Here is a 22,047-nt window from a genome sequence, read left to right on the forward strand (position 1 = left end):
CTATGTCCGCAGTCTCTGGTCATCTCCTGTACTATGTTCACAGTCTCTGGTCATCCCCTGTACTATGTCCACAGTCTCTGGTCATCTCCTGTACTATGTCTGCAGTCTCTGGTCATCTCCTGTACTATGTCCGCAGACTCTGGTCATCTCCTGTACTATGTCCACAGTCTCTGGTCATCTCCTGTACTATGTCCGCAGTCTCTGGCCATCTCCTGTACTATGTGCACAGTCTCTGGCCATCTGCTGCACTATATCCACAGTCTCTGGCCATCTCCTGTACTATGCCTGCAGTCTCTGGCCATCTCCTGTACTATATCTGCAGTCTCTGGTCATCTCCTGTACTATGTCCATAGTCTCTGGCCATCTCCTGTACTATGTCCGCAGTCTCTGGTCATCTCCTGTACTATGTCCGCAGACTCTGGTCATCTCTTGTAGTATGTCCGCAGTCTCTGATCATCTTCTGTACTATGTCCGCAGTCTCTGGTCATCTCCTGTACTGTGTCCGCAGTCTCCGGTCATCTCCTGTACTATGTCCGCAGTCTCTGGTAATCTCCTGTACTGTCCGCAGTCTCTGGTCATCTCCTGTACTATGTCCGCAGTCTCTGGTCATCTCCTATTCTATGTCCACAGTCTCTGGTCATCTCCTGTACTATGTCTGCAGTCTCTGGTCATCTCCTATACTATGTCCGCAGTCCATTGGTTCAGAATATTTTTTTTCTTGTTTTCCTCCTCTGAAACCTAGGTGCGTCTTATGGAGCGAAAAATACGGTACTTTGCAGTAAAACTCATCGAATCTGCAGCTTCTGAAGTGCAGGAAAGTTGATGCATCATTGAACATCATGGGCAGCACAGTGGCTAAATGGTTAACACTTCCACCTGGCAGTACTAGGGTCGTTGGTTCGAATCCCAGCCACGGCACCTCCTGCCTGGAGTTTACATGTTCTCCCTGTGCCTGTGTGGGTTTCCTCCCACACTCCAAACACATGCTGGTAGATTAATTGGATCCTGTCTAAATTGGCCCTTGTATATGAATGTGAGTTAGGGACCTTAGATTGTATGCCCCTTGAGGGTTAGGGACTGATGTGAATGTACAATATATATGTAAAGTGCTGCGTAAATTGACGGCGCTATATAAGTACCTGAAATAAATAAAAATAAATAAATAATAAACATTGCTATGTATTGATTCAACTGGCAAATCATGCCCTTTTGCCAGCAGGAAATTGGTACATTTTATAGTCTGTTGGGATTAAAGCAGTAACCATTGCTTGGTTACTTTTACCTACAGGTAAGCTTATAATAAAGCTTTCCTGTAGGTACAAGGACTATCTCCTAAATGTGCACTGCTTAGGAGATATTCATTTTTGTAGCAGCACCGGCACATGCGCAGTGCTCTCTGAATGGATGGCATACTCAAGCCAGTGTGCATGCGCAGGAGTGAAATCTTCGCAGCTCGGCCATTCAAACGGATGGAGCCTGTGAACCTGAAAGGAAAGCCAGGTGAAGATGTCAAAGGTGACAGCACGCCGCTGGAGAATTTCCATTTTACAGGTAAATCTTTCAAATGTGCAAGTACATTATGCTCTTAACTTCCAGGGGGAAGGATTTTTTTCTCTAGACTTTATTACTGCTTTAAAGTGCATCTATAGGGAAATTTTATTTTTTTATTTATTTTTTGACAGAGCACAGAATGAAAAAAAACCCCTTTCAGGGTGTTATGCCATTTTTCTACCTTTGGGAAAGAATCCCTTCAATTCCTGTCCTGTAGACACAACGGGAAGTGAGAGGATATCTATCCAAATAGTGGAGAATCCTGTTTGAACAGATGTCTCATTGAAAGATATCCCCTTACCTGCAGTTCCAGTGACTGTAAAATGTAAGATTTTAAATCACTTTCTGTCCTGTGGCAATGATCATCAGGGTGAATCTCTTCAATGGGGACACAGACAGCAATAAAAACCTAGAAAACCATTAAATCCATCCAGAACCATTCTTATACACTCAATGCTGCTTTCGGTGATACCATGTTAGACATAGCCAGCACACCACCAAGCAGGGGCAGCACAGTGGTTTAGTGGTTAGCGTATGCTGCCTTGCATTACTAGAGTCCTTGGTTCATATTGCAACCAGGACACTAACTACATGGAGTTTGCATGTTCTCCCTGTACTTGTGAGTTTTCTGCTACAGTCCAAAGACATTCTGCTAGGTTAATTGGCTCCTGTTTAAACTGGCCCTGTGGTATAATGACCTTACATTGTAAGCTCCTTGAGGGCAGGGACAGATCTACAGTTCCTTTTGCTGTTCTAGAATTAGCCAAGATTTTAATCAGTTTTTGGGTGTGAATAATGTATGGCACATGAACTGAAAGACTGTTTATTGATGTTTAATGATTTTGTGTATTTTGTGACATAAATGTACAGATATGAGTAGCTGAAATGTGACCTGTAGCAATATGTAATCGTAAATGTAGATTTAGCACTCCATGTTATAATAATATAAGATGTTTTCAGAATTATGGCAGAGGTATGTGCTCATCCATTAACATTTGAAAAGACTGAGCAGCTACCTCAGGCTGAAAGTGACACCTGGGTGCCAATTAGATGTTGTCACCTATATGTAATCAGACTTTGCCATCTTCCTGAAGTTCAAAAGAGAAACGCAGACGTTTCGGCTTCATGACACCAGGGTGGCTCCGATCTGTCTAGAGAGCTCTAAAAGTATATACATACATCAAAGGAGTATGTTTCATCCCTCATACAAACTAAAATATTAGTTGCAGAGATGAAAATACTTCCTTCTGATGGGGCACTCTTTAGGCTACATCGGCATATAAAAACTATATTTGTGGACTATGTAGAATGACAGGAAAATGCAGGAAATGGTTATGTGGCACTGGAGTGCGATAGCGGAACAGTGATTGGTACTGTCGCGATCAGACTGATGCGCTGGTGTCGGAAATTCAATCCTCGATTTGGTGATTCAAGCCGGTCTTGGTCCAATTCACTTAAGGCAGTTCAGCACCCAGAACAGCCTGGGGGCGGGTACAGGAACACACCCAGTGTTAATTGGCCAAGAACTAATGTCCTGCCTACGTCCATATCCCCATAAATTGAAGACCTGGACATTGGGACATTGTGATTCATATGGAGCTGGTTCGATCGACTAACGGTTTACGGACTCTCTGACTTGCTCCAGTCGCAGGGTAAATCTTGGTAAAAGTTTTATCTCGTTTTTTGTTCCCTTTTATTTTATAGTGAACAGTCTATGTGTGTCTTCTTGTATTTTTTGTATTTTCTGTAACTTTTTATATGTTGAACATATTTTATGCACTGCCCACTTTCAGGATATTAAATCCTAAAATTAATAAGTGACTTCTGGGTATTTAAGCACGGGCTCATATCTTCGGAGAGATTAGACTGTATTGTATTTTAGTGTCTTTATACGCTCGGTCAAGCTCATTGCCAATCTGTATGCAATTGCACTGCGTGTTGGCAGATTGCCTGCAGATTGTAAAGGTAGCAGATCTGCCAGACGGAGATCTGTGTGTGTGGGGTGTCCCAGCAGACCGTTCTGCGGATAAACTGTTGGGTGGTGGCAACCTACCGTTTGTGGTGTGTCTGGTGTGGGGGTGTGTGGACAGTGGAAGAGTGATTAACACTGGGGTTCTGGCTTGTAGGATAGCTGGAGGTATCCTAGAAGGGTGTGTGATTGCTAGGCTGCTCCTCAACCCTTGTTAGTGCATCAGATTGTATGTAAGATTTGTATCTGCCAATGTGTGGTCAGCCATCTGGATTGGAGTGGAGTCTCCCTCCGGTGGTGGCCAAGAGGTAGTGCAGGCTGTGAAAGTATATCATGGCTGGTTTTATATGGTTTTATATATTTAAAGTTAAGTTCCCTTTATTCCCTCTTACCCCAAGTCACGGCCACACGTGCGCGCCTCGGTTAGCTAGTCACTGTGGGCGTGGCGTGTGGGTGAACGCATGACATGACCTTACATTGTAAGCCCCTTGAGGGCAGGGACTGATCTACAGTTCCTTTTGCTGTTCTAGAATTAGCCTAGATTATAATCAGTTTTTGGGTGTGAATAATGTATGGCGCATGAACTGAAACACTGATTATTGAAGTTTAATGATTTTGTGTATTTCTACTCAGGTGTGTGATGATCAATGGAGTGTGGAGTCTCCGCTCGCTCATGTGGTGTGCAGAGAATCTGGCTGTGGGACACCAAACATAACATGGACACCGAAGTCTGCTCCACAGGGCTCATTAGAAGCTCTTCAAGGAATACGCTGTACAGGTATGTTAGTATAGCACTACCCGCTGGATTTTGATTGGGTCCCCCTAAGCTCTGCAGAGCCAGGCAGCACACATTTTCCATACTTTCTCCCAGAATAAGTAAAACACTCCTTGAGCTTGTTTTGTTTTTTTTTTATTAGGGTTAACAACATGGATAGGGTCTAGGGGTATATGGGATTCCCAAGGAATTGTAGAACTTTGAGGGCAATTTCTCAGCAGAAAGTGACAAAAAAATCAGCAACAGTCTTGGTAAGTAGCACTGAGTCTCCTTTGGTGTACCTCCTCAGTCCTCATATGAAAATCTCCTCATCCACTGGCTGTCCTGAGGGTATCCCTGGGCAAGGGATTCCAAGATCTACAGTGAAGTAGTTCCAGTGAGCACAAGTTGGGTATTGCATCTGACCACCCTCTCCCTTCTTTGGCCCAGGAAGTGTAGAATTCCTCACACTGTCCTGTCTTGGAGCTTAAATGCATTGCAGCTGCTTTCAGGCCTTACGCTGGGCTGGCTCCTTCCCTGCTGATAGGCTGTCCTTCCTAGCAGATGGTCGGACAGTGGAGAGGCTTCTGTCCAGCTTCAACATGTAGGTAGCCCCCCTCCACTGGGGCCTCATACCAGGCTCCACACACCAGCATCAGCACCTTCACTCCATCTTTTATATATATATATATATATATATATATATATACAGTATATATATATATAGTTACATTAAGACTTTAGGATACCTTTATTGGTAGGGTGGGTGATTTAGGCTTCATGCGTTAGCTAATCCCTCTGAAATGCCTTTCCTCTTGTAAGCCAGGCACAAAAAACTCATGATGTGTGCATTTAGTCATGTCATTTAGGCACGTCAAGCGCTTGGCTGTTAATAATTTCATTGGCCAGAATTCTGGCTATTGAAAAAAATTAACGTTCAAATATTTGACGCGCCTAGTGTTAATGCGCTTTTAGACGTGTTTACATGCATCAAGCATTTTTTCAACCAAAACGCAGCTGCATTTGCCTCTAAATTCCTCTAAACGCCTATGTATGTAGGGACACCTAGGCTAACATGGAGGGACATTTAGAGTCAGGAGAAAAAAATAAACAGACGTCCCTAAAAGCAGCGTTAACAATGTTGTGTGTGCAAGATCATGATTTTACTACTCTAGCCACCTTTGGCTGCTATCTTTAAAAATAAATTCCAGGTTCAAATTGGATAAGTATAAAAACTGCCATACCTGGAATCCCATGGCCCATTGGAATGGATTTCAGCCAATTCAGCAGGAGTTGGGTGAAAATTGATCCATGTATGAACAGCTTTACAAGATAGAATGTAATAGGCATGCATGGTGAGCACCCTTGCTATATTACAAGCGCATACCTTTTACTTTGTGGTTCATGGTTTGGCCACAGATGCATTCTAAGCAAAACTTGATTAAGCAAAATTAGCCATAGGTAGTCTGTAAAGTTCCCTTTAACCTTATGCTTCCATCCTGAAAATGCCTACATAATATGTATGTAAATATAGACAAAAATGAATAAAAGTAAGCTCCAAGGAGCAGGGCCCTCCTATCCCTCTTGTATTGAACTGTATTGTTGCTGTATTGTCTCCCGTTATATTGTAAAGCGCTGAGCAAACTGTTGGCTGTATTATAATAATAACAATAATAATAATAAAAAAAAAAAGTGCATACAGTACCTTAGTCCTGATACATATACTTTAGCTACTCTAGCGGTATACTTCCATGTGCTGGTTACAGCTTATAAAATTTTGGTCAACAGCTGAAATGTTTCTGTTTTCTTTGAAGTTTGACAGCTGTCATTGTGGATACAGTAAATTTTCAGTTTAATTACAGCTGCTAACTACTAGAGGGAGTCTGGTGATTTATAGTTACTGACCACTAGAGGGAGTTGTGTAAATAAACCAAGTACTGGATGTGCCTGCTGCTTTTTTGCCCTCTGGTGGTCATTTTGAAGAGTACAGCCTCTAAGTTTGGTATTGAGCAGAATGTAGGGGATTCTTACTATCTAAAGTGTTTTTAAACTTTTATGTGTCCCTTTGGAATCTGTCGTTACAATATAGGGCCGCTCTGGAGTCCAGCACTGCCATTCAGAAGAGATCACACAGTCTGTGGCGTAGTTTGGCAATCTTCAGCTATTTGTACACTTATATGTTTAGCACTGCAGGGCTATGTATTGTATCCTCCGGGGCACTCGGATGAATTAGCCTAGGTTCACACTTGTGCATGTGATTCGCACAGAACCACATTGCTCTGCCAATCACGTGTGAATTCTGTGCAGTGCCATTTGAGCCATACACTTTGTATGGCTCAGGTCACACCACATCCGCACCAAAAAGGTGTCAGACCCTTTTTTTGGTCCGCACTAGAATCGTATCTCATGGGTATTCACACCTATACAATCCGATTCTGCACATAGCACCGCATTTTGTGGACCTATTTTGGGGTGTTGGTAAACATACACACCCGCAGCGGTTTGCATGAATGGGGTTGGATTGGGATGCGGTGCAGAATTCGCACAGAAACCGCTGCGAATTGCGCACCGCATCAGTGTGAATCCAGGCTGACACACAAAGCTGAGCGATCAGGGTCTTATTCAAGTCGTATACTGTAATGTCAACTTTTCTCTTAGTCATTCGCTATTGGACTGCCTTGAAAAATCGCACACTAATTGACAAACTCTCTTGGTCCTACCTGCTCATACTTACTGTAGAACTTCAAGTGGATCTGTGCTTTGGGGGGGGAAATTATACAATCCTAAATACACAATCCTATACCCACAGTTGATCCGGGGGAAGGCAAAAAAACCCAAGAAAACATGATCCAATTTGCTGCAGCAGAGGAAAAAATTCCTTCCTGATCCCCCGAAAGGCAATCAATATTCCTTGGATCAACTTTACCTATAAAGATTGATTTCCAATTATATTATGTACAGAATCCAGGCCTTTTTTAAAACAATTTACTGAGCTGGCCAGAACCAACTCTTGAGGGAGTCTAGTCCGTATTTTCACAGCGCTCACTGTGAAGCCTATCCATATTTGGAGATTAAATTTCTTTTCCTCCAGACGTAAAGAGTTCCCCCTTGTCCTCTGTGATGACCTTAATGTGTTACTAAACTCACAACAGTAAAATCAGTCTGTACTGTATATGCAGTCAAGCATACTTGTTATACTCACTGTGGAACATAAGGGGTTAATCCTCCGCATCTGATGATAGTACAGAGCTCTAGGAGGCACTCTGCACATGCTCTGTTTAGTGTGTATGTGCTAGAGATATTTTTTTTCCTTTGGGAGGGTGCATGTGATCAGCATGGGATCAATCAGTTCTGTTCAGACAGAGGGTCAGGGGTTCTGCAGCCTCATAGGACAGTCAGAGGAGAATGAAAAACTCCTCCTACAAGCTTTAATCAGTGCTCTGCTGGACACTGATAGAAGTCATAAGACTGCTATATACTGCTGATGAGAAAAGGTATTTAGCAGTTTATATTTACTAAACTAATTGCATTTCCACATTCTTTGTACTGTGGGAGACCAGATATAGTGAATGCAGGGTCCTGGGTTTAGTAACACTTAATGGTGAATAACTCTACACCGAGTTCACTATATAAACCACTGATGTATTTATACATGTTGATCATATCCTCCCATAATCTCCTCTTCTCAAGAGGTAATAAATTCAGTTCCTCTAATCTTTTTTCATAGCCGATCTCCTCCATACCTCTTATCAGTTTGGTTGCCCTTCTGTGCACTTTCTCCAGTTCCCCAATGTTCCTTTTCTGAATTGGTGCCCAAAACTGAACTGCATATTCCATATGAGGTATTACTAATTTGTACAGGGGTAAAATTATATCTCTCTCTCTGGGGTCTATACCTCTTTTAATACAAGAGAGGATTTTGCTCACTTTAGAAACCACAGCTTGGCATTGCATGCCATTATTAAGCTTGTGATATACCAAAACTCCCAGATCCTTCTTCACCATTGATTCCCCCTGTTGTAACTCCCCCCCTCCTAGTATGGATGATGTATGCAGATTCTTAGCCCACAAGTGCATAACCTTACATTCATTTTTTTACATTTACATTTTTTAAATTAATTTTTGCTTTTCCTTATACAGTAAGTAGTATTGTAATTTATAGATTGATTTGTTGATTCACCACTGGCTGAAGTGCTGGGCATGTAGTTAAAGTGTATGCAAAGTCTAAACTTTTTTTAGTTTTGGATAGAGTAGTGAATAGTTAGAGCTGAACTGCGGGAAAAAATAAAAATTAACAGTGGGGAGGGAGTCCCACCGTGGGGTTTACCTGCTCATTTTGCCTAGGTGTTGATGAATAAGGTGATTCACTTACCTTGTTCCTTGGTTCCTCGACATCTGGTGCTTTCCTCCACTGTCTGATACTCTGGAATGTGGGTGGGTCCTTGACATCCTGTCATACAATACAGGACTGATGGTCCTGTATTGTACAGAATGACATTAAAACAGTTCTTCAGTCACACGTGTAAAAATTAAAAGTAAGCAGCTATAAAAAGCTGACTTTTAATAAATAGACACTTACCAGTTCAGAAATCCAGCGCTGTCCTCACCTGAGCCAGTTTCTTTACCGGTCTTTGGTCCCCTGTGCCAGCATGTTAACTGTGGGCCACCAGCAGGGCCAGTGCTGCCACTAAGCAAACTAGGGAGCCGCCTATGGTGCACTGCCACCTAGGGCACAGCCATGGCCAGGGCTGCTGATAGGGCAGTACAGTCAGCCCTGCTGTAACAATAATGCTATTTTCTCTGGGCTCCATCAGTTCACCAAAGGTTCCCTGGAGGAAGGGGAGCAGAGAGGTACTCTTTTTTTAATTTTGGGCACAGGCAGCTAAAGCTGTGCTGCATTTTGCAATGCTAATCAGTGGTGGCACTGAGGCTCATAGTCTTTCACTGGCGGAGTGATTCTTTCACTGGCGGAGTGATTATCTCTTTCTCCGATGAGGAGGGCGGAAGGCGAGGCTGTAACCTGGTGGCGGGAGGTGGCTGAGGGCACAGGCAGCATTGGGAACCTGGTGCACAGGTAAGCTCACAATTTCTGTTTACTGAGGCAAAGACAGAGATAAACCCATACATTGTACTGTATACAGACAGACATACAGCACCTTCTGTACTTTGTGGTCATCATCATTAAAAAAATGTGTGGCTGAGCCACAATTTTACCATGCCCCAACCACTCCCCATTATGCTGCAAAGGCACTGCCACCGTAGTATGGCAATAGTGGCGGGGTGTTGTATAAAACCAAGATAATTATTTAAGAGGTTATTGGATAAATTAGCGTGTCACCCAATGTATGGTCTCCATTCAGTAGCCAAAAGAGGCATACAAAAAAAAGAGGGTTGTGAAAAGAGATTCACAGAAAAGCGGCTACATAATGAACAGAACGTGACACTCAGGAAATAATTTCCAAAAATGATGCTTTATTACACATATATAGATATGACATATGGGCATTTGCCCTGGTTTACCATCACCTCAGTATGAGACAATACACACAGACCTAAAACCATTTAAAATGACACCAGAACCGGTCTAAATGTGTGTGTACAGCAGGGAAAATGGCTACATGAGTCTAGTGTCCCTGTAGCACAAACACATAGGTGAACACTTCCCTAGGGAGGTGTATCCAATAATTATGCCATGGGCATACCAAAATAGAGGATATAAGGGATTAAGCAGTAACCATTATGGCAAATCCCTATCAAGGAATCCAAAAATTATGCTATAATGTGTATATCACATGTATGCAATAGAGCAAGCACAATATGCGTCAAAAAGGAGAGTAGCAGGCCTCAGGCCTGTATGAAGGAAGACATAAATGTCCAATATTTTATACAATACATTCCTGTGCCGGCACAAGTGGTTGGGGCCCATTCATCTGTAATATAGATAGCTGTTTCCTAAAGCTCTTAGATGGGAATATGCCCCATTTATTTCCAGGATGGAGGAAAAGATGCACACAGCAGCACTCTGCTTGAAATGGTTTCTTCACCACTGCATGTGGACTATACACCACTTTTTGTAGGAAAAGATAAGACACATCCCAAAGACTCTTCTGGAAGAGTGACACAAGTGACATCTTGCTTACTACTTTGCATGTGATCACTGATTGGCCAATCAGTGATCACATGATCGGGACCTCGTACAGAGGTCCCATCCGACGATCGGTGTTTCACTGTGTCCAGAGGACACAGTGGGCACCGGATCGCGGTGCTGTGCGCTCCCAGGGAGCGCGCACAAGCAGGGTGCGGGGAGGCCGTTTATAAATGGCCACCCGACCCTGCACTGCCACAGTCCGGCCATTTATATGCAACGGCAGGTCGGGAAGTGGTTAAAACCTGGCAGGGGTTCTAACACTTTCACACAAAATTACCTGTTTTTTTAAATTGTAAAACATTGACAGACATTAATCACTTTGTTAAGACTTGTACTTTCTGAAAACGTTTGTTTAACTTTGATTTTCTCATTGCTGTCCTCCACAGGAAATGAGTCTAGTGTGAGTGAATGTGAGAGCCCAGGGGAATCAGTGCAGTTCTGTGCCACAGAGAAAATTGCTGCCATATCATGCAACCAGAACTTCACGGAGCCAAGAGGTAATGAGCATGGACACTTGTCATCCTACATCATCAAGTCTTACTGTATATCATTCAGACTGTCCACACTGGATTCAATTCAAACCCAGGTCTCATTTAAAGTGGACGGCCACACTGAATTCTATTCAAACCCTTTAAGGAGAGTTCTCCTTTAAAGTTGCCCATTCAGCTGGACTGTATAAACACCAAGATCACCCATTAATATGAACTAAGGGCCCAGTCACATCTGTCCTGTCCTATAGAGTGTGCTAACACTCACTGTGTTGCACCTTAACACGTTTCAATAAGGCAGCCCATTCATGTTTTTTTTTTTTATAATCAATCTTTATTAACATTTTCAATGACAAGAAGTAAAATACACAAAACAGTAAGTCAACATATATATTTTAACCTGGCAAAGAGGTCATAAATATAGAGGGAGCCCCTATATGACAACAAATGTAAACAGGCTTCTTGACCATAGTTGCACATAAACGGAATAAGCATAACATTTAGAATCCCAGTAATTCAAACAAAAGAAATAAGAAGAAGAAAAAGGAAAGGAGAGAGAGAGAAAAAAAAAGAAAAAAAAAGGGGGGGGGGAAAGAATAGCACAGCACTAGACTTCCAGAAACACAGAAAAATCCATTAAAGCTGTTCATAAAAGTAACAGGGGCCAAATAGCACTAGGGAAAAACCCATGTGCACAAATTGTGAGCACTAAACAGAGAAACCACCCAGAAAAGGCTCATGCATCTGGTATTTCCGAAGAATAAAACATCCATCCTTGCCAAATATCTTTACATTTCTCCCCCTGACCTTTAACCACTTCCAGACCGGACACTTTTACCCCCTTCTTGACCAGGGCAATTTTCAGCTTTTAGCGCTATCACACTTTGAATGACAATTGCGCGGTCATGCAACACTGTACCCAAATGAATTTTTTACCATTTTTTTTAGATAGATAAAGCTTTATTTTGGTGGTATTTATTCACCACTGGGATTTGTATTTTTTTTGCTATGTAAATGAAATGTCCAAAAATTTTTTAAAAAAGTGTTTTTTTTATAAAATTTTGCAAATAAATAATATTTCATCATAAATCTTAGCCAAAATTTATTCCGTTATTTTTTTAGTAAAAAAAAAATCCAAATTAGTTTATAAGCAAAAATTTTAATTTTTAAACATTTTTTTTTTACATTTTTATTTTATTTTATTATATTATTATTTTTTATTTATTTATTTTTTTTTTACATACTGTCACCCTAGCAGTACAGTGTCACCATGGTGACACTGTACTACTTGTGGGGGGTGATAAAGATTTTTCTTTTTTTTTTTTACACTGATTGCTTTTACACCCATATAGGATGTAAAAGCAATCATTTCTCTTTCTCTCTGTGTGCATTCCTGCACTCATTGAGAAATACAGAGTGAGCTGTGATTGGTCACAGCTTGTCACATGGTACAAGGCTTTTGTGAATAGCCTTGTACCATGTGACCTCTGTGATCATTCACATATTTCACACATAGTAAGCAATGATGTCACAAGTGACATCTTGCTTACTACTTTGCATGTGATCACTGATTCGCCAATCGGTGATCACATGATCGGGACCTCGTACAGAGGTCCCGTCCGACGATCGGTGTTTCACTGTGTCCGGAGGACACAGCGGGCACCGGATCGCGGTGCTGCGCGCTCCCAGGGAGCGCGCACAAGCAGGGTGCGGGGAGGCCGTTTATAGACGGCCACCCGACCCTGCAGTGCCACCGTCCGGCCGTTTATATACAACGGCCGGTCGGGAAGTGGTTAACCAGGTGGACCTAACGCTCGGCATCCATTATTTTATCTACTTCCCGTTTCCAATCTGATAGTGTAGGGCAATCACGACGTTTCCAGAACCTCGGGATCATAGATCTGGCCACACTCAGAAGATGGGGTATAACACTACGCCTGTAGGCCTTCATAGAGGTTGGGGTAACATGAAAGAGTAAAAGCCCATTCATTTTGAATGGACTAAAAATCAGACCTGCACTAGTTTTTCCAATGAAGCATGCTACAATGCATGGTGGTCCATTACTGTGCATTGTGGTGCACTGGAACAAAGGTGCATTTCTTTATTGTGATTGAATGCCATTCAAAATGCAGAGGTTTGAAGCCAGGTTAAAATATAAAAAAAATTATACTTTACATTTTTTATTTTTATGACCTAGAAATGAAACTCTACCTTCATTGTAGCTTGCTTTAAGATGGTGATCAGATGATCTCCTACAGATACTTTCACTGATTCATGTGTAAATCAGAAAAAGGAGACCTTCCGACTGTTTCATGAATGGTTGTGACCAGCCATTCTGTCTAACATGTTCCACCAGTATAGAGGACACTATTTATGTTTGAAAATGAAAATTTGTTCCAGTTTTATACCATGCTGTTTTCAAAGGTCAGCTTCACTTTTAGTGATGTTGTCCTTTAAATGTTCCCTCTGTCTCCCTGAGAGTAAGCCATTAATCAAATGACTTACCTTCTCCTGAGTTTTCTACTGTTCAAGCGCACTGCCTGGGCTTTTCATCTTCATGGCTGGTTTATAGTCATTGGGGCCTCCAGAAGTCAAGAGGAGTAAAAGGTTCAACCATAGGAATATATTGTCTGTGTGGAACGCATGCCAAATAGGAGCTGGCCATGTCTAGAATTTCTTTCTACAAAGGTTTCACATTGATGGGCAGAGTTGCACATTGAAAAAGGTTTGGTAGTTTCTTGTATTTATAGTTCCATCCTTGCCTTCAGTTCTAAGCAGCGTTCCAGTCTCTGCCAATGAAAATAATCCTTGAAACATGATGCTACCACCACCATACATCACAGTTGGGATGATGTTCCCAAAGCTATAAACACTGTTGGTTTTTCTAGATTTTTAAGCTAAGGACAAAAATGTAATATTTTGGTCTAAGACCAAATAAACATTTGTGCGTCTTGCACACTCCCTTCAGCAAATTCCAAATGGAATTTCATTTTTTTTAGCAATTGTTTTGCCCCACCTTGGTTAGCCCAGATTTGTGACATCTCAGTTATTGTTGTCCATGGATGTGTTTTTCGATCTCAGCTGTGAAGTTATACCATATTTTTTTTTAATTTTTTAAAAAACAGTGCTCTGGAGTATACTCGATGCTTGAGATGTTTTTAAAGATGCAGCCATTATTGGTGTTTCTCTAGAACTTTATTCTGGAATTATCAGTTTTGTCTTTATGGTTATGTGTACATATGATCACTAGCATATTCATTTTAAGATCATATGATTTTATTGTGCTTTATCGGCACATAAAAAGATGCCCTCCAACTTATGATGTACCTTCTGAAGGCAAATGTTGGCCCCAAAGCTTAAAGTATTATTAAATGCTCTCATTTCTTCAAATGCATCTATTCTGCCTAAGCAAATAGACATAATACATTGTATGCTGCATAATTGTCCCCAACACTTAGTGGGGTTGATTTACTAAAATTGAAGAGTGCAAAATCTGGTGCAGCTGTGCACAGAAACCAATCAGCTTCTAGGTTTTATTGTCAAAGCTTAATTGAACAAGCTGAAGTTAAAAGCTGATTGGCTACCATGTACAACTGCACTAGATTGTGCGCGCTCCAGTTTTAGTAAATCAACCTCACTATGTGTACAGTACACTGCTGTTGTTACCAGAGTGCTCTGTGTTGCAACCCTAAATGTCTGACACAGGGAACAGGTCAGTCTAACAGCACAGGCTCCTGCTGCTGTCAATCACCTTGCTAGGAGGAGGTAGGAGCAGGGGAATGGCTTGATTCTGTATGCGTCTGGACCATCTCCTTGTGTGGACATGCACTGTGTAGGAATACTTAGCTGCAGGACAACCAGGGGCATGCACACAGAGGTTACTCCACAGGACCATGCAGGGAGATGGAGCCACCCTAAGGCTTCATGTACACTGCTGCTCCTAAACTCAAGTTTAGGAGCTTTTGGCATTTTTTTGCCAAAACTCTTAAACTCAACTCCATAAAAGCCTATGTATCCATGTACACATAGGCTTTTAGGAGAGTTTAGGAGCTTCTGTGTTTAGGTGAGGCTAAACGTCCCTCTCCTGAATGCAGAAGAATCAGAACGTTCTGACTGTCAGCTGTGGGAAAATGCAAAATTCAGCAAAACTGTGGTACCGCGGTTACTGCATTTTGCTGGGATTTGCGTTTTCCCGCGGTGGTCAGAGTAGGCTCGTGTACATGGAGCCTAAAACAGGAACAGGGATAGAGTCATATTTAAAACATGGTAAGCAAAGCAACCGCAGGATTTATAGTAAAAATATACAGCAAACCTGGTAAGTACTGAGAACTGCAGTACTATATACTTTTTTTAAATGATAAATTCTTTATTCAGAAGAAGAGAACAGTCCAAACAATATATACGAGCAAGACCGCACAACCATTTGGAAATTATTCCGCCATGTATTGTTACAAAGTAATGTCGACATGGTTCAAATTATAACTGTCTTTTCTCTCTAGTAGTACATTCTTTTTGTTATGGAGATCATACAAGAATTTTTGAAAAAAAAAATACAGGGAAATGATGGGGGGGAGACGATTGGGGAAGAGAAATAGGGGAAATTCGAAGAGGGATAGGCCAATACCATAGGGCAACAAAGATGGAAAACAAGGGGGAAGGAGAGGGGGGAAGGGGATTGGGGACTGTCTGGATCCACCTGTCCCCCCTCAACATCCAAAGAGCCCATTCTGTGCATGTCTCTTAGATTAAAAACTCTAACGAGCAGGGCCCTCTGATTCCTAATGTTTTAAATTGTATTGTAATTGTACTGTCTGCCCTCATGTTGTACAGCACGCATAAACTGTTGGGGCTATATAATGCTGTATAATAATAATAATAATAATAATAATAATATTAACAGTAATTATGGCTCAGACATGATACTATAGGCTTTTGTAAGTCAGGGTTCAATAACATCTTAATTAAGAGTTTTACAGCAAAGTTGGTGAATGCTTATTAAGATTTTTCAGGGTTTTTTTTTATTTGTACATGAGGTGGATAACTATGTAGATTTTTTTTTTCACATCAACATTATGGACTGTATTGGTTTTAACTCCTGTCTGTAACTCTTCAAAATGTAGAAAGGGGGAAGGCTGAATACCTAAATGAAAGCGCTGTAAGGTTTCTTCATAGATCCATGTTTTCCTTGAGCCTTTCTCTGTGTTTCCTTGGTACATGCCACTTATCCCACATTTCATTGTGTGTCCCTTACTGATCTATGGAACTCTTTTCTTGTATTCGTTTATCCATAGTGCTGTCCAAGACAGATAGATAATACTTTATTGTCATTATATACATACAAAAAGATCTCTCAAGGTACTCAACAACAGCAATATTAAAAAAATGTTTTTCATTACAGTCACCTATGCATGCTTCCTAACATATGCCCACATATCCGTCCTTAACCGCTTCCCAACCTCCCTATAGCAGTACTAATGCTACAGGGCGTATATGTTTACCACTGCTCAAGGTAGAGAGACTCCCAATCTCCAAGCATAACTCCTCCTGTAGGTGCTAGCCCAGCTCGTATGCTGCATAGATGAGAACAAAGGACGTCCGATTGGCTGCACTCCAAACAATCCACTTTATTGAACCAAGATAAAACCAATGCAGACAGTGGAAATACAGTGGGGAATTGGCAAGTAAATGCTATTATGTTAAAGACAGCGCTTATTCATTACCCCAATGGGTAAGATCTTGGTTCAATAAAGTGGACTGTTTGGAGTGCAGCCGATCGGACGTCCTTTGTTCTCATTATTGCTGCAGGGTAGCAGGGCTGCGCAAAATCACACACACATATATATATATATATATGTGTGATTTTGCGCAGCCCTGCCACCCTGTAGCAATAATTAGAACAAAGGATGTCCGATCAGCTGCACTCCAAACAGTTCTCTTTATAAATATATACTGTATATAAATATAAATATATATATTTATACACGTAATTTTGCGTATCAAGGTAGGGGGCGCACGTGCGCCCTACCTGCACCGCCATTGGCGGCTATGGATGTCAATCACCAGGTCCCGGATGGAGATTCTCCACTGGCACCAGAGATCGCCAAGTATCACTTACAGGGGAAAGATCTGAGTGTAAACAACACAGGTCTCTCTCCTGCCAGCAAGAACATGGTGCTGTGTATTTTTCTACAATGCAGAGAAATACACAGTATGTTTCCCTAGTAACACACACACAACACATCATGTAAAATAGCACGCAGCACACAGGTAACCCCCAGATTTTAACCCTATTCTGCCCAGTGTCATTAGTACAGTGTCAGTACATTTTATTAATACTGATCACTGTATTAGTGTAATTGGAGATGTCAATGGTAGTTAGTCAGTTCCCACCCAGTGTCAGACGGCCCGCCGCAGTCCCGCAGTCCCACTATAAGTCGCTGATCACGGCCATTACTACTATAAAAAATAAATAAATAATTCCAGTATATGCTGCCATTTGTAGACGCTATAACTTTCACATAAACCAATTAATTTACAGGTATTGGGATTTATTCTTACTAAAGACATGTAGCTGAATACATTTTGTCCTATGATGAAATTTAATTTTTTTAATTTTCTTACTGGATATTTTTTATAGCAAAAAGTCAAAAATATTGTTTTTTGTTTCAAAATTGTTGGTCTTTTTTGTTTATAGTGCAAAAAACTAAAAATGCACAAGTGATCAAATACCACCAAAAGAAAGCTCTATTTGTGAGAAAAAAGGACATAAATTTTATTTGGGTGCAGCATTGCATGACCGCGCAATTGTCAGTTAAAGTAACGCAGCGCTATATTGCAAAAAAAAATGGTCCGGTCAGGAAGGGGGATAAATCCTCTGGAGGGCAAGTGGATAAACAGCAAAAATGTAAAATGTTTTTTTAAAAAGGCATGAAAATATAATATTTTGTCCATATCCTGTATGAAGACATTTCTGCTGCTAATGTGCCAATAATTTAATTTCCCTCGGATATTCTATCTTTAGATAACAGGTCATGGAGACTGTCCAGGGGCCGTTCTTCCTGTGATGGGCACATGGAGGTATTTGGAGAGGGCATATGGAGTCCTGTATGTTTTACAAGCATTAAGGGAATGGATGCTGCCTTCTTCTGTGAACAAGTAAGTGTCTCCAACACAGCAATCTTCTTTTTCTCAGCAGGGCAACTCAACCAAGAAATAAACTGAAAGTTAGGTAGTTTATTCATCTTGCCTTTAATCTGCTCCCTTATATAGCATCAGGCTTGGGATTGCAGTCCAGAAACTGGAGAGATGCTCAGAACCAGGGGACACCCAGGCTTGCATTTCAGATTTCGGCCCCCTTCACACCAGTCCAGTGTATTGCAGTGTGATACAGCATGCATGTCTCTGATGACATTACTCCCCAATCAGTGCACTTTGAGGATACACCACTCACCCTAGCTGGGGGCCGGATAAAATTTTGTAGCACGCTGGATTTGGCCCATGGGCTGTAGTTTAGAGACCCCTGATTTAGAACAATGGGAAGAGTCAAAAATGGCTTTTGCAGTGACACCTGCACCCTGTTATCAGGATAGGAAATGAGGGTGACTCTCCTAAATGAAACCACAGACAGCAAATAAAACAAAACATTCTCACTCTTACCCAGCTTTGGCTGGATTTGAGGTTTACCTTGAGCCCGGGTTCACACCAATGCGGTGCGGGAAATGCTGCGAATCCTGTGTGTTTCCCACACTGCATTGTAATTGCATCACCTTCATGCGATCTGGTGCAGATGTCAATAATGAATTAATGACACCCCTAAACAGAATGCAAAACACGATGTGATTGCCAGAAATCACATTGCATGGGTAAGAACACTAATGCAATGTGATTCAGGTGCGGATTTAAAAAGAGTCCTGCACCTTTTTTTTGCGGATGCGATGCGATTTGAGCCATACAAAAGTGTACGGCTCAAAGTGCACCGCACAGACATTTGCATGTAATTCGCACAGGAATGCGGTGCGATTCCTGTGTGAATTATATGTGGTGTTCTGCACCGCATAGTGTGAACCCATTGTGAACAAGAAAAAACTGACAATTGGTTGCTGAAACAATAAACAAGTCAGTCTGTGAATGACATTAGTCATTAGTTTTAAACTAATCCCTTGAGCAGTGCAATAACAATAGCAATAGCAGACCATGTGGGTGCTTTGGGGCCTGGGGGGTGGAAGGCGGCCCAATTAGAGAGATGTTGAAGAAAATTACACATTGCAAGGGCTTTTTTTCACATGCGGCAGCCCTTGCTGCCCCTCTAACAAGGGATCTGTGCTGGATCATTTTTCAGAAGGCTGTTGACAGGCGGCTTGGAGGTGATATGTTGCTTTCTCACTGCCTAATTTAACCCTAAAAAGGTTGAATCACCATGCCAATATTACAAGACTAGATTAACCAAAATGTAATTAAATTTAATTTGGATAGCTATGTTTTAGAAAACGGACTAGCTGATTATGCTTGTGAATGACTATAGTGTTGATCAGGGTCGCCAGATGCAGGGGGAATGCAGCTGCAGCTATGGATGCACCACTCCCATCACTGGTCATGCTGCTTTTCTGATGTAATCTGCAGGGCCTAGCTATGAAATAAAATTAATAAATATATGTGAAAAAAACGTTTGCGCTAGATGCGTGCAAATTATACAAAATGAAATAAATATAATACAATACATCTAAATAAAAACTGCTGTCACCTTAAGTGATATAAATCATATAAACAACATAAGTTAAGGATGGGGCAGCTAAGTGATTCAGCGGCCCTGGTAATAAACAAATTAATAAGTGGCTAATTAATGAAAGTCCATAAATTCATTCCAACGTGATAATCTTCCAATTGTTTCCCAAAACCGGAATCACCAAGAAAAAGCGTTCCCCTTTCGGGTGTACACTCCCCAAATTTCCATGCCTCCCACTCTCATGGTCAGCATATATCGCTTTGCAAAACTCCAAATAAAAAGGAAGTATGCCAATATCAGTATGTCCACAATCCTCCTTGCTCCTCTCTCCCAGAAACAATGGCCATGAAAAAGTAAAAAGGTAAAAACTCCAATGGTGCAGTACAAATAACATCTTTTATTAAATAAATGCAGACAGCCACTCACAGAATAACTGAAAAAAGCACGCCTGTAGATAATGCATAATAGTGTGATATGGTGGGTTGCACGTAGTGCTCTCACCACCGCCGGATCCCAAACAATGGCGCTCTTGCTTCACGTCCGGTTCCGGTCCCAGACGTCACTTCCGGTCGCCGCACAGCCTCACCCTGATGTGTTTCGTCACTTCCGACTTAGTCATAGGGATCTAGCTATGAAATAGTTTAGACATCTCCACTCTGGGGTGCTGGTGGACTTAGATCTCAACAACCGTGCTGGGACGGTTCAATGACTCTTCCTTTCCTGGCTTTTTCATCTGCAGCATTTTAGCAAACAACTTTGGCAAATGTTTGTATGGCATTGACATGGTCAGCATCAAGTTGCATCATTTTCTGTCTTGTCTCCCTGTACAGATGGGGTGTACGCCTCAACAGCCCCTTTTCTCGCTGCTTAACAAGGGAAAGTCACCCATCTCTCCTGTAACAATACAGTGTCCAGAGAACAAGACTGCACTCTGGGAATGTGACCATCAAGTGGTTGATATGTGTGTATCTGGTCTGACCACCTACCTGCAGTGTAACCGATCCAGGTGAGCTTTGTCTATCACTTTGTATCACTGATTTCTTTATTACAGGTACCTATATATGCATGTCTTGAATAATAGCAATGTCTTATTCAGATTACTTTATCGGATAAAATCTGGCATAAAGTGTATGTAAACTCAAATTATACAGCTTTGGTAAACTATTAATATTTTGTTTTCCAAGGTTTCTTACCTGAACATCCTTGCAGCAACAGCTCTGTTGCAGGCTGACAACCCTAAGCCACTGCCGCAATTATCAACAGTGTTGTCAGCTTGCCATGTGCTCTTATTTAGTTGTCTGTGGGACTGCCCATCAGATCCATTAGATAGGCAGCCAACCAAAGAAGTACGCACGGCAGGCTGACAACAAATGCTGCAAAATCAGGAGCATTGGATTTGTGTTGTCAGCCTGAAACAAAAAGTGTTGTCACTGGCAGGATCTCCAGGTAAGATGTTTTGAAATATATTCACAGAATACAGTTTCCTACTTTTTTATAGTATTGTTTCATGTCTTATTTTGATTGATCTATAGGTCTCATGCACACTAGAGAAGCTCAAAATGGCTTAAAAACGCTTGACAAAAACCGCTAATATTTTTGCGTTTTTTGCCAGCGTTTAGCAGTGTTTAGCCTAGTGTGTAAGCTACATATAGTAGTTTTAGCATTAAGAAGTGAGGCTGTTGTTAAGGAGAAGGTCAGGAAGCCTGCTGCCCCATCCTTAACAACAGATGAGTCATCAGCTGTCAGCTGAATGTAAAAAAAAAACCCCATTGCCTGCAATTAAAATAAATTTGAAAAAAATGGCGTGTGGGTCCTCCCCAATCCTTACCAGGCCCTTTGGGTCTGGTATGGATTTTAAGGGAAACCCCATCACAAAATTATTTTAAAAAATGGTGTGAGGTCCCCCCCAAATTCATACCAGACCCTTATCCGAGCATGCAGCCTGGCAGGTCAGGAAAGGGGGGGAGGCAAGCCAGCGCAAGCGAGTGCCTCCCCCCTCTTGAACCATATCAGGCCACATGCCCTCAACATGGGGGGGGGTGTTCCCCAAAGCACCTTGTCCCCATGCTGATGAGGACAAGGACCTCTTCCCCAAAACCCTGTCCGGTGGTTGTCGGGGTCTGTGGGTAGGGGGCTTATCAGAATCTGGAAGATCCCCAGATCCCAGCCCCCCCCCCATGTGAATGAGTATGGGGTACATAGTACAAGAGAAAATAAAAAACCTCTGGTCCCGACGAAGGCTTCCACCATCTAACAGCTCTTAAATTACCTTAGATTGTATGCCCCTTGAGGGTTAGGGACTGGTGTGTATGTACAATATATATGTAAAGCGCTGCGTAAATTGATGGCGTTATATAAGTACCTGAAATAATAAATAAATAACCAAGGGGCGGGGCCATCCAGTGATGTCACAAG

The 22,047-nt window shown here is 41.8% G+C and overlaps 1 protein-coding gene across 1 annotated transcript in view; it reads left to right on the forward strand.

Moving 5' to 3' along the window:
* LOC149450054 (scavenger receptor cysteine-rich type 1 protein M130-like) overlaps nucleotides 1-22,047 on the forward strand; it is a 48,809-nt gene that overhangs the window by 21,111 nt on the left and 5,651 nt on the right. The window contains exons 3-6 of the mRNA XM_089692489.1: nucleotides 4,154-4,298; nucleotides 10,809-10,919; nucleotides 17,932-18,065; nucleotides 20,463-20,638. Of these exons, the coding sequence (XP_089548615.1) occupies nucleotides 4,154-4,298; nucleotides 10,809-10,919; nucleotides 17,932-18,065; nucleotides 20,463-20,638 (566 nt within the window). The remainder of the gene's footprint in view (nucleotides 1-4,153; nucleotides 4,299-10,808; nucleotides 10,920-17,931; nucleotides 18,066-20,462; nucleotides 20,639-22,047) is intronic.

Source organism: Staurois parvus, unplaced genomic scaffold (assembly GCF_062004578.1).
Source record: "Staurois parvus isolate SC_StPar_1 unplaced genomic scaffold, SC_StPar_1.0 ptg000586l, whole genome shotgun sequence".
Classification (NCBI taxonomy): Eukaryota; Metazoa; Chordata; class Amphibia; order Anura; family Ranidae; genus Staurois; species Staurois parvus.